This window comes from Colossoma macropomum, unplaced genomic scaffold (genome assembly GCF_904425465.1).
Source record: "Colossoma macropomum unplaced genomic scaffold, Colossoma_macropomum, whole genome shotgun sequence".
In the NCBI taxonomy this organism is placed as follows: Eukaryota; Metazoa; Chordata; class Actinopteri; order Characiformes; family Serrasalmidae; genus Colossoma; species Colossoma macropomum.
In genome coordinates this window covers 33,194,454-33,215,335 of record NW_023494786.1, presented here as the reverse complement: position 1 = coordinate 33,215,335, position 20,882 = coordinate 33,194,454, and the positions used below count along the sequence as shown (strand labels likewise).

The 20,882-nt window shown below is 40.0% G+C and overlaps 1 protein-coding gene across 1 annotated transcript in view; it reads left to right on the top strand.

The window, feature by feature from the left end:
- The window catches only part of asph (aspartate beta-hydroxylase), a 29,376-nt gene extending 11,556 nt beyond the window's left edge, over positions 1–17,820 (top strand). The window contains exons 4-10 of the mRNA XM_036565386.1: positions 3,318–3,392; positions 6,822–6,896; positions 6,999–7,949; positions 9,169–9,222; positions 9,345–9,380; positions 9,476–9,520; positions 14,467–17,820. Coding sequence (XP_036421279.1) covers positions 3,318–3,392; positions 6,822–6,896; positions 6,999–7,949; positions 9,169–9,222; positions 9,345–9,380; positions 9,476–9,520; positions 14,467–14,474 — 1,244 coding nt within the window. The 3' untranslated portion in view covers positions 14,475–17,820. The remainder of the gene's footprint in view (positions 1–3,317; positions 3,393–6,821; positions 6,897–6,998; positions 7,950–9,168; positions 9,223–9,344; positions 9,381–9,475; positions 9,521–14,466) is intronic.
- Positions 17,821–20,882: the final 3,062 nt, after the last annotated feature.

The following is a 20,882-nucleotide window of genomic DNA, read 5'->3' as shown; positions in this document are numbered from 1 at the left end:
TTTAACGGGTTATTTTTTTTAACATGACTGCAAATTTAGATTTCTGTGATTGAATGAGAAGGGTCTGACTGCAGAGCTGTGGATTTACTCTTGCAGTTTCACTCCAGCAGTTTCAAGCTAGTGTAAAGCATGCGCAGTAGGACAGCGCAATTGTGCCATGTAAACAAAGTCCTTATAGGAAAGTACCATGCTTTATAGTTATAAACAGGTGGGCCTTGGAGTGGAAAAGGTTGAGAACCCCTGCTGTAGCCCATCTATTGATGCACAGTGTGTTCAGCCCATCATCAATGGTCAGTCACTGCTGTGCTGAGAGTGGTCCAAATAATATCTGGTCAGCTGTGGTCCTGTGATCAGAAACTGACCAGTGATCAGTGAGGGGCTGTTACACTGTACAGCAACAGATGGACTACAGTCTGTAACTGTACACCTACATAGTGGAACTGTACAGTAGATACAGGGTAGACTTTTCTAATAAAGTGGATTGTGGGTGTGTGTAGTTTGCTTTTCTAATATTCTGCTAGTTAAATGTGTAGAGTGCCTACACTCTTAATGACGGTTCTTCAAAGGTTCTTTAGTAAAGATAATGGTTCTATATAGATCTATAACACTCAGAACCCTTTGCATGCTTAAATGGTTCTCTGCATGGTGAAATGGTTCTTCAGATTGATGGAGAATGTGCTGTATATGGTTCTATATAGAACCAAAAAGCATTCTTCTACTGTAACGTCTATAGGAGAACCCTTTTCGGTGCTGTGTAGAACCCTTTTCAAAAAGGTTCTATATAGAACCATATACAACACATTCTCTGTCAATCTAAAGAATGATTTTACCTTGCAGAGAACCATTTAAGCATGCAAATGGTTCTTTTGAGTGTTACAGTTCTATACAGAACCACTGTCTTTACTAAACAACCCTTGAAGAACCAGCTTTTTTTTTTTTTTTAAACAGTGTATGGTAACTTGATCAGTGTGTATATTACATGTAATGTTTTCTTAGCCCTAAAAATAACTAAATAACTTTTAATTCTATATAGAACCACTGTTCTTTTTACTAAAGAACCCTTTGAAGAACCATCATTTTTAAGAAAGTATGGTAGCTTGCTGAGTGTGTTTACTACATAGTGTTTTCCTAACCCTAAAAATAACAAAATAACCTCGTACTACTCTTTGTAAGCCATTAGACCTTAATATCACATTAGAATGTGAAAGAAAGGAGTGTATGGTCTTCACATTGCGACGACTTTGATCTGACCAAACTCATTATTTAAACTAATGGCCTTGTGGCTTGAGTGGCTTGAGCCTTCAGTGCTTGCATCGTGGCCTTCTGAAATTTAGCTGCAATGATTACATCAGCAACCAGGGCTTTCACTCCCTAGACCATTCCCACGCCAAGGACGCCGGGCTGAAGCTGAGGGAAGCGCTAAAGCAGCAACTCACGATCATCCACGAGAGAATTGAGGCCAGGAAGATAGCCAAAATGGCCCTGGCGGAAGTGAGAAACATCATAGCCAAGGAGGAAGAGGAGAAGGCCTTGGACCGAATGAGAGAGGAGTCGGAGGCCAAGGCCTGGGAGAGGGCCGAGGCTCGTCTGAAAGAGGAAGGAGAGAGAATAGAGAAGGCGGATGTGGAAAAGGCCATGGAGAGGATCCGGAGGGAGAAAGAGGAGAGGGAGAAAATGGCAGAGAAGGCAAAGACAGAAAAAGATGAGGAAAAGGAAAAGCCTGAGAAGGATAAGAAGCCGCATGATAAGCCTGTTGATGCTGAGGGCAGAAAAGCTGAGAAGGATGGCAAGGGAAAAGAAGCCAAGAAGGCTAAAAAGAAACAGTAAAGCAGCTCTTAAAGGGGACCTGTTATGCTCATTTTCACGGTCAACTAGAATAGATTTACTCCAAATACGTTATTTCTCTTATACTGCTCATCTCTATTCACCCTCTGTCTGAAACGCTCTGTTAGAGCTCCTGCGTCTCTAAGCCCCGCCTCCCGATGAGCCCAGCTTGCTCTGACTGGTCAGCTCGCCCACTCTGTTCTGACTGGTCGACCTCCAGAGTGGTTCCGTCCTCCAGGTTCCGCCCCTGTCCTGCAGTCTGCAGACAGACCCTTCTCTCCTGAGCAGCTGTAAACTCAGCTGTGGCTGTTTCTCCAGCGGCGTCGGTTCTGCCGGATCAGTTTGATCCAGAGTGGATCCTGAAAGTCCGGTCAGTGTCTTCTCCACACGCTACAGCACTACACACTCTTCCTCCTCCAGTAGCTGCTGTGCGCTGTGTGAGGGTGTGCCGAGCTCGCCGGTAGGTGGGCAGTAAGGACTGTGTTACAAGATAATGTCATCTTGTAACAAAGGGAAGGGCTGGAATTCCAACGAGGCGTTTCAGGCAGCTGAGAAAAGAGGTTTCAGCTTTGTGACTGCAGGACGTTTACATGCACAAAAAACTATAACACACTAAAGGAAAGATTACGGAAAAGCATAATAGGTCCCCTTTAATGTGAAGAGCAGATGTGCCAGACGTTCTGAATATTTCAGTTCCATTAAAGATCATTTGGTCAGACATTCTGTATGCACATTTTTATGTTTTATTTTATATGGGGAAACAGGTTTAGCTGCTCAGTGCTGTAAGTGACCTGCACACAGCTCTCGAAGGATCTTAAGAGTTGGAAAAGAACAGGCAAGATGCTACATGCCAACGTAGTCCTTTTTATTGCTTCTGTTGAATGTTTTGCTATATTAGGGCGTAGCTGAATGGTTTTATTTTGGTCTTAGACTTATTTTGAGTTATTTGTAAATTAGGACATGCTCACTGATTCCACAGTTTTATGATGGTCAGAAACCTTATAAAGGATCAGCTTTTTGTGTTGCCAGTAAAGGCATCATCTGCGACTTGTTTTTCAACATTCAGCACCATGTTTTGACTACTGATTTTGAAAACCACAGAAAAACTAGGTAGACTTGACAGCTGATGCAGCCAAATGGTTATCATGCTTAAGACGGTTGACTTTTTTAATTAAAGGAGTACAGTATGCTCTTTCACTCTCTTCTCTATGTCCTCTCTTTCTATTAATCACTTTAATAAATAAATAAATATTATATATATATATATGCCTTTGCTACAAAGCTGTGAATAAAAAGACATGGAGCAAAAGTAAACCAAATGTCAGTCCATGTTTTAAAATGCACACAATTCAGATGGGGTTATGCAGAATACATTTATGAATGTGGTTATTATTGATTTGTATATGATTTTTTTTACACTGCATTTGGGAACCATGTATAATTACATAACAGCCATGCCTCATATATCTGCACATGCACATGTGAAACCTCAGGACTGAAAGAGAAGCCTACCGTTGTGACAAGTCCACCTGCTGAAGAAGAGCCCTCTACAGCACCTGTTGAAGAAGGTAAAAGTAACATCAAATTCTCTACATGGGTAGTAAAGTTCAGCTGATGCACATATTAATAGTTCAGTCCTAAGAATACTAATAATACTTTGTCAGAAATATCTGAAGCATAGTCTCCTATTCTAGAGAGGCAGCACTTCATTGTTTGGTTTATGCCAATAAAAGGGCACATACACTGACCAGCCACATAATTAAGTCCACTTCCTTGTTTCCACACTCATTGTCCATTTTATCAGCTCCACTGACCATACAGGTGCACTTTGTAGTTCTACAATTACAGACTGTAGTCCATCTGTTTCTCTGCATGCTTTGTTAGCCCCCTTTTACCCTGTTCTTCAGTGGTCAGGACCCCCACAGATCAGGTATTATTATTATCATTATTATTATTATATTATTATTATTATCCGTGTGTGTTGCACTGGTGCGAGTGGATCAGACACAGCAGTGCTGCTGGAGTTCTTAAAACACCTCAGTGTCACTGCTGGACTGAGAACCAAACATTCAGCCAACAGCGTCCTGTGGGCAGCGTCCTGTGATCACTGATGAAGGACTAGAGGATGACCAACACAAACTGTGCAGCAGCAGATGAGCTATCGTCTCTGACTTTACATCTACAAGGTGGACTGACAAGTTAGGAGTGTTTAATGGAGTGGACAGTGAGTGGACACAGTGTTTAAAAGCTCCAGTAGCACTGCTGTGTCTGATCCACTCGCACCAGCGCAACACACACTAACACACCACCACCACGTCAGTGTTACTGCAGTGCTGAGAATGATCCACCACCCAAATAGTACCTGCTCTGTGGGGCCACTGAAGAACAGGGTAACAGAGTATGCAGAGAAACAGATGGACTACAGTCTGTAACTGTAGAACTACAAAGTGAAACTATATGGTCAGTGGAGCTGATAAAATGGATAAGGAATATAGAAACATGGAGGTGGCTTTAATGAAGTGGCCAGTCACTGTATAAAATAAAGTAATGCACATATTGGTTGTGGTCGCAGTGTCTCCGAAGGTGCATTTGCTGCAGTGCTTAGGCCTTTTTATTGTTATTTAACTTAACTTAGTTGAGTCCGAGTTTAGACTTCTTTGGCTACTGACCACACAGCTTTGCTAGCTATTTGAGAGAAAGCGCTGAATGCTCTACTCTGCCAGACATCTGTGTAGATGTCCCATAAGCTGTAGCATCATATAGTAATGTGCATAAAATTATTCCTGCCATTGTTCCCTAGTGCATGGGATTTAGTGCATTTGTTTTCTCAGAAAAGTTACATTACACTGCTAGGACCCAAACCTGAATCTCTGGCCCATATGCATTGTTAAATAGGGCATTAAATGCTTTCTGCTATAATGTTTATACACTAAATATATACGGCACCTGTAATGCATATAAATTACAAAAACATTAATGTTTTGCAATAATGTATCAAACATTTCTGCCATAAGACGACTACATTTCAGACTTGTTCTTTTCAGAATACAGAGAGGAATCGAACCCAGTATTACTCAAACTGCAAAGTTGTCTATTACTACTGACCTTGGTGATTTCAACACCGACTGTGTCTATCAGACTGAAACAAAGAATTTGTGAAACTTTATCTAAACAAAAGTTAAACATTAACACTGTTCATAAGTGTGGTATAGACATGTGTGTGTGTGCCATCTGCTCTGTTAGTAGATTTTTCACTGATAGGTGTGGATTGGTTTGAGAACATGAGTCGTTTTATCGTGTGTACAAGCTCTGACAGTGCCGATAAGCTGGTCTTGCCACATACCACCAAAACTGTTGCGTAAATCAGCTATGAATGTAAACACTCCACCATCGTGCTCAGTGAACACGCTGACCTGATCAGTCAGTTAAACAACCTTGTTTCCAAATAAGTTGGGGCGCTGTGCAAAATGGAAAATAACAAAATGCAAAGATGTGCAAAGAGTTTCAACTCTTTATTTAACTGACAATAGTACAAAAACAACATATCAAATGTTGAAACAAATTTGTTTTTTGAAAAACAAAAAAGCCTATTTTGAATTTAATGTCAGCAACAAGCTTACAAAAGAGTTGGAAAAGGGGCAACAGAAGACTAGTAAAGTTATGTAATGCTACAAAAACACCTGGTGGTTAACTGTCAACAGGGCAGTAACATGACTGGATATAAAAGAGCATCCCAGAGTGGCTGAGTCTTTCAGAAGTAAAGATGAGGAGAGGTTCACCACTCTGTGAAAGACTGCACGATCAAATAGAGCAACAATTCAAGAATAACATTTCTCAATATAAAATAGTAAAGAATTTTTGCTTTTAATCATCTATGGTACATAACAACATTAAAAGATTCAGAGAATCTGAAAAAATATCTGTATGTAAGGGACAAGGCTGAAAACCAACATTGGCTGGCCGTGATCTTTGGGCCCTCAGACAGCACTACATAAAAACAGACCTGATTCTGTAGTGGAAATCGATGCATTGGCTCAGAAACACTTCTGAAAACCACTGTCTGTGAAAATGCTTCGTCGCTGCATCCACAAATGCAAGTTAAAACTCTACCATGCAAAGAAGGAACCAAATATAAACAAGACTTAGAAATGCCACCGCCTTCTCTGGGCCCAAGTCCATCTAAGATGGACTGAGAGGAAGTGAAAAAGTGTCCTGTGGTTCAAAAGCCAGTATTCATGATGGTGTAGGGGGGCATTAGTGCACATTACATTGGTGATTTGCAAATCTGTGAAGGCACCATTAATGCTGAATGATATATACAGGTTTTGGCAACATACGCTGCCATCCAGACGACGTCTTTTTCAGGGAAGGCCTTGATTATTTCAGCAAGACAGTGTAAAACCACATTCTGCACGTATTACAACAGCATGGCTCCGTATTAAGAGTCCGGGTGCTAAACTGGCCTGCCTGCAATCCAGACCTGTTGCACACTGAAAACGTGGTGCATTATGAAACTGAAAATACGACAAAGGAAACCTTGAACTGTTTAGCAGATGAAATCCTATAGAACAAGAAAACATTTCACTTTCAAAACTACAGCTGTTGGTCTCCTCAGTTCAGAAACACAGTGTGTTGTTAAAAGAAGTGATGCGGCACAGTGGTGAACATGCCCCCGTCCCAACTTTTTTTGGAACGTGCTGCTGGCATCAAATTCAAAGTGGCCATATATTTTAAAAAGAAGAAAACTTTCAGTTTCAACATTTTACTTGTTGTCTTTGTCCTGTCTTGAATTAAATATAGGGTTTAAGTGATTTTTCTCATCATTTCTGTTTTTATTTTACATTTTGCACAGCTGAGATGTGTGTAAGCAGGGGAAAAACAAAAATGTGCAATACATGATGCTCCCAGGACTGGACTCCCCTGAAAATGATCTTTTGGATCTGCACATTTTTCAGAGCTTGTTTTGTTTTCTCACAAAGTCTCTGTTCTCAAAACAGCTCCAGCACCAGAGCCTGTTGTAGAGGAGGAGATTCAAGCCGCCCAAGTTAAGGAGTCAGCTCAGCCTCCACCAGGTATGGGTACTCTTATACACGTTCTTGTATACACTTCAAGTTCAAGTTTATTTCCAATTAGTTAAGCGCAATGTTAAGAAAACGCAAATGCATTCAACACAGAGCCTGAGCCAGAGCCTGAGGCTGTGGAGGAGGAGCCTGAAGCGGCGGATGAGGAGCCTGAAGCGGCGGATGAGGAGCCTGAAGCGGCGGATGAGGAGCCTGAAGCGGCAGATGAGGAGCCTGAAGCGGCAGATGAGGAGCCTGAAGCGGCAGATGAGGAGCCTGAGGCTGCAGAAGAGGAGCCTGAGGCTGCAGAAGAGGAGCCTGAGGCTGCAGAAGAGGAGCCTGAGGCTGTAGAGGAGGAAGCAGCTGAGGTGGAACCAGAGGATGAGGACGACCAAGAGGTTCCTGAGGAAGAACCCGAAGTTGTAGAGGAAGAGCCAGAAGTGGAAGAAGAGGCTGAGCCAGTTCAGGAACAGGCCGCTCCAGTTGAAGAGGTAGTTGAGGAGGCTGGCAATGTAGAAGAAGCAGTCCAGGAGGTAGTTGAGGAGGTTGTTCATGCAGAAGAAGCAGTCCAGGAGGTAGCTGAGGAGGCTGTGCATGTAGAAGAAGCAGTCCAGGAGCTAGCTGAAGAGGTTGTCCATGTAGAAGAAGCAGTCCAGGAGGCAGTTGAGGAAGCTGTCCATGTAGAAGAAGCAGTCGAGGAGGTAGTTGAGGAGGCTGGCCATGTAGAAGAAGCAGTTGAGGAGGTAATTGAGGAGGCTGCCCATGTAGAAGACTCAGTCAAGGATGCTGCACCTGTTGAAGAGGCAGTTGAGGAGACAGTGGAGGAAAGAGCAGAAGAAGCTGCACCTGTTGAAGAGGCAGTTGAGGAGGCTGCCCCTGTTGAGGAGACCGTGGAGGAAAGAGCAGAAGAAGCTGAACCTGTTGAGGAGACTGTAGAAGAGGCAGCCCCTGTTGAGGAAGAAGCACCTGTGGAGGAAGAGGCAGAAGAGGCTGTAACGGAACAGGACGAAGCACTTCACGAAGAGGAAACTGAAGAAGAACCAGCGGCAGAATCAGAAGAGAGCGGTAAGAACCGTTTTAATATACAGCAAGAGGAAATCCACCAAGCCTGGAATGTTTTTCTTGGCTGTTGACACTAAATAGCTTCGTGCTTTTGGTCGCTTACTCTGCCAGGTGATTGTCCCAGAAAAAAATGCAAGAAGGGTCTGGCTGCAGACAAGCACTCTCAGCCGGACATGCACCGCCAGCCTATTAATGTCAGTGCTGCTCTGCCACGAGTGTTTTTGTCGGTTTTATGAGGAAAAACAAGGGCAACAAGAGTTACACTGATCATATATTAACATTGTCGTACTGGTAATAAGGTAATACATATGGAAACTTTCAAAATAAAACCACAACGATAAGACATGAATGTCGGGTTTATTCGCAGAAAAAACAAAAACGAACAGGCTACTGAAACTCATGAAAAACATCCAGAAAACTATTTGAACCATTAGTAATAAAACCTGATGGTTTTGCCTTCTAACGGGAATTGGCTTGATGGTTGCAATAGGGGCCACTAGGAAATGAACAAAAGTATGTGGAATCAGTCCCAAAACACCTGATTAAATGATATGAATTCTTTACACTGTGATATCAACCCATCAGGAAAACACAGAATACCATTAGCGACTACTGAAAACCACCAGACACTTTTAACGGGTTCTATGACTTTTTTCAGCAGGGAGGTACATTAAATGTAACACTCTAGCCGCGTTATGGATGGAAAATGGATGATGTCGCTAAGCAGCAGCAGCCAAAAGTTACTTTGCCGTTGGGCTGCTTCTGCCGTCGTGGCAGAGAGTGCAAGTGCACGTGACGTCACTGGGGCTGAGAGTGCATCTGTCTGAGAGTGCATGTCTGCAGCCAGACTCTATTGAAAATTGCTGGCATTCATGAGTCTGTCCTTTAGAAATGCATTATGAATAATCCTCTGGAAACCTTGTACATCTGTGATATAACGATTGTATAAAGTACATACTGTAGGTAGGTAAGTGTTAACATGTCAAGTGTTTAGTGTATGCACATTCGTATGTATCAAACAATGAAAATGCAACTGAAAAAAAACTGATTTTTCAAATACAAACAAGATAACGATAGTATCTTGATCCTGAAGTACAGAAGCTGGCTTATGGTCAGTCAGGATAACTATGACTTATTCATGTTGCTTTTTCGTTTATAGTACTTCAAAAACTTTACCATTTCCACGATGATACTAACTAAAAAAAATCTATTTTTTGAACAGAATATACAGAGGAAACAGAAGAGGACACAGATTTAGGAACAACAGAAGAAACAGGTAAGCTGAGAGATGTTATGCAACAAAGACCTGCTGGTCATGTCTGAGACTTGTGAGAAACATTGTCAGTTGTGCTTTGATTAATTTCTTTCTGCTGTTTAAACTTTTTTCTCAAACCACAGAGGCAGAGGAGACAGAATCACTAAGTCAATCTGAAGGTGTGAAACTATTTCAACAATATTTCTAGTGTTTACACATTTAAATTGATGCTGATGTTGGTCTCTGACACGCAGTGAACTTTGTGATGTTACAGATGAGGTAGCTGCTGAGGAGGAACAGCCGGAAGAAGAAGTTACAGGTCGGGCAGTAAATCAGTTTTGTACTTCTATTTGCTTGAAAGCTTTGCTTGGGGGTGTTTATACAGATATTTGCACAACATTTATACACAGACTTTTGCGGGTGCTGGTGCACAGGGAAAAGGTGCGCTCCGATAAGCTCTCTGGCCACACTGCTGATACATAAATGATTATTCGACAAAATGCATAAATGCCATGTTTGATAGTTACAGTTTTAGTGGAATAATCTAGCTATATTCTTCTGTCTACCCACTGATATTCCTCAAAATACAATTTTAAATGAAAAAGGTCAGTGTTTACTGCTCAATACACCGATCAGGCATAACATTATGACCACATCAGTGTTACTGCAGTGCTGAGAATGATCCACCACCCAAATAGTACCTGCTCTGTGAAGGTTCATGGGGGTCCTGACCACTGAAGAACAGGGTAAAAGGGGGCTAACAAAGTATGCAGAGAAACAGATGGACTACAGTCTGTAACTGTAGAACTACAAAGTGCACCTATATAGTAAGTGGAGCTGATAAAATGGACGATGAGCGTAGAAACAAGGAGGTGGTCAGTGTATAATTGTTGTTAAGACTATGGTCAGCTATGGCCATCCCTAATTTGCTATACAGTGGTATGCAAATTTTTAGGCGCCCCTAGTCAAAGTACATGTTTTGATTTTTTAAGTAAAAAAAGCACACAATGCACCCTCTACAGAGACCACTCTTCTGCACATTTTAATTCATGTATTTATTGTTCATTTGCTGAACCTAACATATTGGGGAAAATCAAAATTAAACATAAAATGTAGCCTGTGCACATTGGATATTTTATGTATTATTTTTATTTCTTCAATTCTACATGCTAAACTCAGCAAATAATTTTGCAGAAAAATGTTAATGTTTAAATGTTTTATTTAATATTTGTTTGTTATTTTCACATCAACAAAACGTGATTTAACCAGGGGTGCTCAGACTTTTGTTCACAACCATATGTCAGGTTTTTCGTACTGTGTAGGAAGGAACGTAGCATCTTTTCCATCACGTGTATTGTGGCCAGTACTTGAAATTACTTGGACTACTTGAGAGTCAACATAAGATGAATAAATAGAAGTAAATCAATTTTTTCCTCTTTGGTTTTGTAAAGAAACAGACAATCAATGTTTAACCATCTTTCTGCATTACCCAGATTCATCACTGGTTCACAGGGACACAGTTTAGGTAAGCCTGAACTTTGTACATGCTTGCTTTTAGTCTAATAGATTAGATAGCCACTGCCCTGAGCCTACATTCATGTTTGCTGTGCGTGGTCATGTGAGAATGTGTGATGGTTTCCCCTACGGATTAACCCTGCCTCCTATAGGGGAAAAGGGTTCTTCAGCTGTTACAAGCTTTATATCGTAACAGTAGCAGAACCATTCTGGTGCTGTATAGAGCACTTTTCAAAAAGGTTCCATATAGAACCACATGCAACACTGTGAAGGACCACATCCATCAAAATGAAGGACCAAAAACTCTTTGAAGAACCATCTTTTTAGCAGTGTTGTCCTGGACTAAAATCTACTGTCAATGCTTACTTTCTGCTCAAAATCCTTTTCTAAAATCCTGCTCTATGGATCAACGACAATGTCTACTCACGTATAGTCACCAGCTGCTTGTCTATTGTACACAGACTCAGTGATTTTGTATCAAAGAAGTTCATTCTTTGCTCTCACAGTGCAGTATTTGTAGACGCTAACTGTTTCAGCCGATACGTGGACAGATAGGAACATTTCTGCCCTCTTGTGGCTTCAGAAATACAACATGACAGTTCTAATGTTTGATGCTTCAAAATGGCAGACGCTGGAGCCCATGTTTATCAGTCTTTGTGCAGATTACACTCTTAAAAAAGATGGTTCTCAAAGGGTTCTTTAGTAAACAAAAAAAAAGTTTTATACTGAACCATGAATACTCAAAGAACACTTTACACGATTAAAGGGTTCTTTGCATCATTAAATAATCCTTTAAATTGATGGAGAATGTAATGTGGTTTGTTTTTTAAAAGGGTTCTATGTAGCACCAAAGGTTCTTCTATTGTTATAATGGTGCTCTCTCTCTCTCTCTCGCATGGTGTTTTTGGAAGAAAACCTCATATCTCCATTTTAGATGTTTTTCACTTTTTGACATAATTTGAAAATGCCTGTTGCTGTTTATATTGTGTGTAAATTTCATGATGAATGGACCAAAAGAAATGACTCAATTATTAAAAATATACTGGATTAAAACTATAAATTTTATTATTAAATGTTTAATTTTATTAAATAATTAATATTAAGGTAAAAAGTTTTTTCCTTCTCCTGTTATCATTTTGGAGATACAAGGTTTTCTTCTGACAACAGCTATAAATAAATAAATATATATATATATATATATATGTACACACACATTTTAAAAAGCTTCTGTATAGAACCATCTACACCACATTCTCCATTTTATTTGAAGAAGAAACATTTCTGTGTGTGTGTGTGTGATGGGGTCTGGTCATCTATCTGTACTTGACTTCATTTTGAGAAGTGGCACCAGCACTAGCGACAGTGTTAAGATTTAATGATACTGCGTATGAATATTACCATTAAACTTTACTAAAATTTACTTATTAGTTCTGTATTGATCACGTCCATGTCTGTACATGAAAATAATATTTAACAAAATCTTACAATCTACTGTTATGTAAGACCCTCTTCTTTCAGGAGCCTGATAGTGTTTCTTCTGTGTGTGCTGGATTCTTATTCTTATTAATGTCAACATTTATAAGTCATATTACAAGACATAAGTCACATTTTAATACAGTCACTGTCGGAGCAAAACTTCACATCTTCACATTAGTAACTTTACAGGAGAAGGAAAGCTTTAAGTTAATGTAATGAGATTTAAGTAATTTTGTACCATTTTTGTCAGTCCATTCATCATGAAATGTTCACACAATATAAAATGCTGAGCTTTCAAATTATGCAAAAAAAATTAAAGCTGACCCAAATGGAGGTAGAACATTTTGTCACACTCTCAGAAATAAAGGTACTAAACTGTCACTGAGGCAGTTCCCCTCTTGTCACTGGGGGTGGGACCCTCAAGGGTCCATCTCAGTACCTTTAGTCAGGGAACATAACTGTACCATAATCCACTGAAATGATATTTTCTAAGCTGTACTGACTCCACACTAGGGGTGCGGGAAAAAATTGATTCTTAGATGCATCACGATGCGGACGTTAACAATTCTGAATCGATTAATAAATGTCAAAAATCGATTTTCTAAATATTTAATTTATAACGTCATGTTGACGGAACGCAAAAGGCGGAACTTGGAAGTGGGTAAGTGCAGCGCCCGGACAGTCTGCGGCAGCACGTAACAAAAACACTACTGGATGAGCGAGAAATCCGACCGGCTCCCTCTGCATTAAAAGCCAGGTTAGGTCAGGAGTCACAACACAAATGATCAGAAGAGACATTTTGTCCTATCAACAAAAATCAAACCACCTTGGGAGCCACAACATTTAATGTCCAGTATGTGTCAGTATGTGCTAATGGTCTAGTATAGGCTAAAAATTATAAACGAGAGCACAGATTTACTTCGCTCTGCTTTAGCTTTAGCCGCTTTCCTCCCCTTTCCCTCAGGAAACTTTTATTCAAAACTAGAGCAGCTTATTGTAAAATGCGTTCGACTGTTTTACGAGGCTGAAGTCACTTCTTGTTCTCCAGCTTCTTGTTCGAATTTACCCGTTCCACCTTAAATTCTGACTGAGGCGCCGAATGTAAATGCGACACCACTTAAGTTGGAACGGGAGAATTCGAAAGAGAAGCGAGTTCATCTTAGTAACTGTTTAGTGTTTCACAGTCTCGCGTTGCAGATTTAACGTACCAGGAAACCAACTGCACTGCTTATAAATGCGAATAACGCATCGTTGCTAGGTGACCTGCAGTCGTTGCGAAACAGGGTTTTCGCGCTATGTATGTCTCGAAGATACTTTACTGACACAGCGATCCTCCCCGTCTCTACAACGAGACCGAAACCGAAGTTATAAAATCACTAAAGAAAACGTGTAGGACAGCTGTAACGTGCTGCGTGGTCGTCCATCACCACTGGATCTTATTTCACCGTAACTGCGCATTTTATCGCAGATGAGTAGCAGCAGCGTCTCATGTGCTCCAAACAAGAGCACTGAATGAGAGCCTTCTAGTTCACTTGCCACATCACTTCCATTTGATTTATTAATAAGATATTGAAAGTAAATTCATTACGGATCATTACAAATACTTTGGTTTAAAAGTACCAAGTCACTTTAAATAACAATAACACCAAGTCACTTAGTCACTTTAAAATGTATATTGTCTCTACATTCTGTGTATATTTTGTGTATATTTAATATGTCAGTTAGTTTTTCTTGTATTTTTATTTTTACTTATTTACTTTCTGTAGAGTGATTAGCTGAGCCTCACCACAAGCATTTCAATGCGTAAATGTCCTGACATGTTCTGCAAATGACAAATAAACTTGAACTCACACAGTGAGAAAATATAAATGCTGTACCGAAAAAAAGATGCATTGAGATGCATCGATAAATCGTTTTATAATCGCATCGCAGCCCTCTGTATCGTATCGATCGAATCGTGAGGTGCCTAGAGATTCCCACCCTTACTCCACACACCCCGTCTCGTCTCCAGGCTTTTATTTTACTGTTCTGTTTTCAAAACATTCGGTTATGAAAAGGTACAAATACGAACTTTTCACCTGGAAAAACTTATTTAAGGTTCACAATCAGACCTTAAAACCACTGTTGTACCTTTTGCACTGTTTGTACCTTGATGGACGAGAAATGTACCTGCACAGAACCTTTATTTCTAACAGTCTAGCATGGTGGGTTGTGATGCAGCTTGAAACTTGATGTAAAGTCTGAGCTGTGTCTAATTATCTCCGTTTTTTACAGAAACGTAAAGTTGCGAGGCTGCGTGTCCCGAGGCAGAGAGGAGCAGCCATGTGGCATTCCACTACGAGTGAGCAGCTGAGCGTTCCCACGACGGAGTAACAAAGGACAAAACTAGCATCCTGTTTTGTTTTTTGTATTTTTTTGAGGGTTTTTTTTTTTGTTGTTTTTGTTCCATTTAGACACTCAGATATTGAAATGATAATGTGGTTTTTTTGTGTATATGTTAAGTACACATTTTTTTTTTACTTTTAAATTGTTTTCTCTTTTGTTCTTTGGATTTTTGCTGTCATTTTTCTTCCCTTCCGAACATCTTAACTGCAATGCCCAGTCGATTCTTTTCTCCTTTCTTCCTTTAAAGTAGATGTGAAGGTAGCATTTTTTTTCACCACGTGGAGTGGTTTGGTTTGAGACTAGATTTTTTCTTTCCTGTGTATAAGAGCAGAGGTACATGTTGCTTTGTAAGTTTGATATCTTCACATTGTATCGTTTCTGATTTGTGAATTCATCGGTGTCTCTCCCTGTTGAGTTGTCTGTTAGAATATAAAGCAAACGTTGTTTTAATGTGAAGGTACTATGCAAAGCTGCACTGATCTTTGACAGTGGTTTCACTAAGTGTAGTATTACCGTTACGTATTGAGAAGACTCTTCTAACGTTGCATATCAAAGGCGAATTTATGCTGGCAGGTTAACTAAGACGATTTTCAGGCTGTGGTGCGAGTGCGTGCGCGAGTGTTGCTGTTAGTGTGCGTGTAAAAGTATAACCTTTGCGAAACAATCCTATGAGCCATGTTTTTTCGAATCTTTCCATGACACTTAATTCTCTTATTCTTAAATATTGTTTGTTAGCCTTTAGTACCTCCTTCGGTCCATTTAATCCAAACACTGCATGTGTTTTGCACAGAGCTCGATCAGAGGAAGGCGTGTCACATTTCATATTCTGTAGGCTGGCACTTATTTTACAAGCGTGTCGGGTTATTCGCGAGCACCAGTCTGTGTTGCCTTCTGATTGAATTCTTCTGAGAGATTCTTCTGTTGACTATGGCTCTGCAGTTTGACTTAAAAATGCAGTAGGGGGCGATCAAGAGCACATCACGTACCTCTTTTGATTGTAATGCTTTTACTGGCGATTTGACTCAAGCTAGGCATCACTGTTTCAGACGGACACTCCAGCTGCTGTGTTTGTGTACGAGGGTCTGTGAGACAGTAAGCCTGAGGGTCTTCCCAAATAGAACCGCTTGGTGGGAAAAGAAACGGGACAAAAAGAAAAGGGACAAAAACCTACATTATCTTTGCATATGCGAAGTTGTTTGTATATCATTCATTTCGACATCTAAATAATTTTGGCAGACTTCCTGCGATACCTGTGTCCTGATTACAGTAGGTCATTTATATAGTCTACAGAAAGTTGCACACCGAATGCAGCATGACAAAGCCGCATGAAAATGCGGAATATTTGGACAATTTTTTTCCCCCCACATCATGATACACACCGTACACGGTGAGATTTTTAATTTTTTTTGTAATTTTGCCCTGTTTTTTATATATCGCTGCTGTCGGAACAAAACCTTATCTCCAAAATGGTAACTTTACAGGAGACAGAAAAAACATACTTTACTTTTAATGCAAGTCAGAGTAACCAGACTTTTCCAGTTATTTTGGGCCGTTTCTGTTGATCCATTCATCATAAAATTTACAATGTAAAGGGCAACGGGCACTTTCAAATTATGTCAAAAACTGAAAAATGTCAGAAATAGAGATACAAGGTTTGTTCTGACAGCGATATGGGTGTATGTATATATCAGAAAGGGTCCTTTACTCTTCATAAAACAGTCAAACTGTGACGGTATGCAAATGTTTTCCGCTTTGGAAGAACAAAAGGAGAATGGAGAATTTCTTCACCTCATTTAGGAGCTGAAACTGTACGAGATCTTTCACCCACAACTGGGATCTCAGCTTTGAGCTGATTTTAGAGCCCCACACTAAACGAAGCACAAACCAAATGGGCTCAATGTCTTTAAGTGCAAATAAGATCCGATTATTTGCCCCCAGCAGAACGGACAAACGGTGACACTGGACTACTGTCCATTCTGGAAAAGTATAAGTAGCTTGAAGAGTTTCACCACTTCATTTAGAAAACGTTGAGCTCTTCCATATTTAAGCTGATGTTTGTAGGTCAGATTGAGCTGCTTTTTGGAGATTCTGATAGTTTTAGCTTTTCTAAAAAGCCCTATTTGCTGGAACACAGCTTCTGTCGTCTTGGTTGTTGTCATGCCAACACTAGAGATGGTCATGATTGGTCAGTGAGTTTTTGTCATCGGTGAAGGCTAATTACATGTCTCCAGTTTGCCATCTGAAAAAGCGCGTTTGGTGTGAAAGATACTGTCAGTAATACACATTTTCAAATTAATTCACTGTCGTCCGAATAAATCGCACACATTAATCGCATTTTGTGTGTAACAGCTTAAAGACTAAGAAAGGAAATGCTGTATTAGATCCGTTAGGGAATACGACCAGGTGCATTTGGTCACTCTTCAGTCTTAACAGGGCCTCAGTGGGCTGTGTTTACTCAATAATATTGTTGCTGTCATTATAATCATGGTTAGTCTTACAACATGGTTACACAAACAATAATGTAGCAAGTCCTGTTTTAAAGAAAAGTCATGTCAGTTTCAATTTTGGCTCTGTGTCACTGTGGATTCATCCTTTTTCTCATCCTCTTCTCTCCTCTCTCTCTGTTCTGTAGTGTTATACTGTGTGTACATTGCTGTCGTAAGGGGCCTGCCAGAATAAATGTTTTCAGAACAGGTAGAAGAGTTTGCAATATAGTTTTTAGGGACTATTTTTGTTTTTCTATAACATTCGAGGGTTTTTTCTACTCAACACTTTTGCAGTCAATGTGAATTTTTAAAGTGGTATTAACTTACGTAATACAAAATTTTACGATTAGATTATTTTTGTTTTGTTTTTAAGATTTTAAAAGGACTTTCTAGGCAAACGTTTGTAACTGAAGAAACAAAAGTGTTAACTTTTCAAAGCCATAAGTGAACAGTGGGATTCAGCAGCTTGCTAAGGATGATATTTCAAGGGAAAGTGTGGCATCGCACAACCAGCAATAAATCTATCTGCAAGGGGGTTTATCTTATTGCAGTCCACTAAACAGGAGTTTACCCCAGTGGCTTTTATTTTTTTTGTTGAATTAATAGGTTTACATGATTATTCTGCTGTATAGGCTAACACATTTTAAGTTATTGCAATTTTAGGGACTTTTGGGTGATGTCACAATTCTGTAAACAACTGTAAATTTTCTGTTTGAGTGCTGCAATAAAGGTTTGGGACAAAAAGAACTACAAAAAAGCTTTCCTTTCTACTGTCGTTCATGGCAGAAGTTTTCTGCCAGGCACCTCGTTTTCTCTTCTGAACATGCAAAACAGCCCCCAAGTGTCATATCAAGATAAATTAATAACTACATATGATTTTTAACTACTAAACAGTGTATCGATTAGCTTAATAATTCATCTGACTGCAAATATGCTCATATAACAGGCCCAAAAATGGAAAGGCTCTCAAGATTCTAGTTTCAAGAGTTTATATATATATATATATATATATATATAGAGAGAGAGAGAGAGATATTGGGTGTGTCTCAAAACCTAGTGAGCTCTCTATATAGACAGCATTTTACGTCACAATATGCACGCTCCCGACAAGAAGGCCGTCCCAATTCTTGGATATCTCAAACATGCTGCCTACTGAGGTCTCTCATTTTGGCCCAATATCGAGAGAGCATCGGATGTTTCCTCAACCGCTGAGGCAATCCCGCGATGCAGCGCGGCGCAAATTTTGTTTGAAGATGGTGGGTAGAAACGCTTCGCCAAGCAGCGACGTCATCTTCAAACGTGAGTTATTCTGATTTTCTGGGGTATTTATCTGTTTTCTAGTCATAAAGGTGCACAAATAGCCTATACTTTCCGAGTTTGACCACAACTATTGTCTATTTTGCTGTTTCATTCAGATCAAATACAATTAAAATCGCTATATAAACCGTCAGAGCAGATCCATGTTGGCTAACTGTGATTCTGACGGCTGAGGCAAGTAAACGCCGGTCTCGTGCAGTGGGCGGGAACAAGCGGCGATGTCACTGCTGTCTAACTAGAACATCTCATTTATCTGCCTTATAAGGATAGATGACGGTTGGAACGCTGCCTACTTAGACAGATGCCTATGTAGACAGTGGTTACTTAGAGAGCTCACTAGGTTTTGAGACAAACTCAATGTGTGTGTGTGTACACCGATCAGGCATTACATTATGACTACCTCGATTCTCCGCTCATTGTCCATTTTATCAGCTCCACTTACTATATAGGTGCACTTTGTAGTTCTACAGTTACAGACTGTAGTCCATCTGTTTCTCTGCCTACTTTGTTAGCCCCCTTTTACCCTGTTCTTCAGTGGTCAGGACCCCCATGGACCCTCACAGAGCAGGTACTATTTGGGTGGTGGATCATTCTCAGCACTGCAGTGGGTGGGTGGTGATGTGTTAGTGTGTGTTGCGCTGGTGCGAGTGGATCAGACACAGCAGTGCTGCTGGAGTTTTTAAACACTGTGTCCACTCACTGTTCACTCTATTAGACACTCCTACTTTGTCGGTCCACCTTGTAGATGTAAAGTCAGAGACGATAGCTCATCTGCTGCTGCACAGTTTGTGTTGGTCATCCTCTAGTCCTTCATCAGTGGTCACAGGACACTGCCCACAGGACGCTGTTGGCTGGATATTTTCGGTTGGTGGACTGTTCTCAGTCCAGCAATGACACAGAGGTTTTTTAAAAACTCCAGCAGCACTGCTGTGTCTGATCCACTCGTACCAGCACGTCAGTGTTACTGCAGTGCTGAGAATGACCCAAATAGTCCCTGCTCTGTGAGGGTCCATGGGGGTCCTGACCACTGAAGAACAGGGTAACAAAGTATGCAGAGAAACAGATGGACTACAGTCTGTAACTGTAGAACTACAAAGTGCACCTATATAGTAAGAGGAGCTGATAAAATGGACAATGAGCGCAGAAACAAGGAGGTAGTCATAATGTAATGCTTGATTGGTGTGTGTACATGTGTATATATATATATATATATATATATATATATATATATATATAATATATATATTATATATATATATATATATATATATACACACACACACACACACACACACACACATATATATATATATATACATATATATATACACATATATATATATATACACACACACACCTAAGATGGTTCTTCAAGGGTTCTTTAGTAAAAAAAAAAAATTGTCCATATGGAACCATGAACACTCAAAGGGCCCTTCACATGACTAATGAGTTCTCTGCATGGACAAAGTGTTCTTCAGATTGATGGAGAATGTGCTGTAAATGGTTCTATATAACACCAAAAAAGGGTTCTTCTGTGGTGTCAAGCTTGGTGCTATGTGGAATCCTTTTCAAAAAGGTTCTATCTAGGAACCATCTACAGCACATTCTCCATCAATCTGAAGAACCCTTTAATAATGCAAATGGTTCTTTGAGAGTTCGTGGTTCTAAAAAGAACATTTTTTTAACAAAAGAACCCTTGAAGAACCATCATTTTTAAATACGTAGCTAAAATTCATGTTATTTTAGCTTGAATCTGTTAAGTAACTAACTTTTATGAGACAATAAGTTGGCGATGCAGAACACTGACCATATTTACTGACCTGGCTAGAAAGGCTATTTCACTGCGAGGAGGGCGAAGCTGAGTTGTCCGTACAGACTGATGTGTTTTCTGATAAGCCTCAGATGAAGGTGGCTTCTCCAGCACCTGTCTCTCTGCCATATGTCTGCTGGGAGGACTGTCTTTTGTGACAACTTGGGACAATTACACTGTCTGACATCCAGCATGACACCCTGAACGGATCAAGGAGGAAGACAAGTGGATTAATGGGCTTTCATAATAACATGCTCTTAAACAGGAATAAACCAGAGGTTTCCATCTCTAAAACTTACTGCTGCTATTGCCATTTACAGAGGGGGCGAAGTCAAGGTCACTCAATCTATGAAACATCTTGGCTTTCCTTTATGCTCAGTCCTACTGACGAGACCCATGTGGAGCAGTCTGTTGGGGAAGAGCCAAAATGACTAGTTTATAAGTGTCCAAACTGGACGTAACTGCTGAGAAATTAGTACATGGCAAAAAAATATCTTAGCGAGTGTAAACATCTTAAATGTAGTCAATATATCTATTATTTCTCATTATGATACTGTTGTATGAATATTGTAAAATTAACTTATTACTAAACATTTTTACTTGCTTTTAAGCAATTTTATCTTATGAAAATGTCTTGTTCCACAGACAGATTTAATTGTTTTAAACATTACTTCTTGAAATAAGCAAAATTA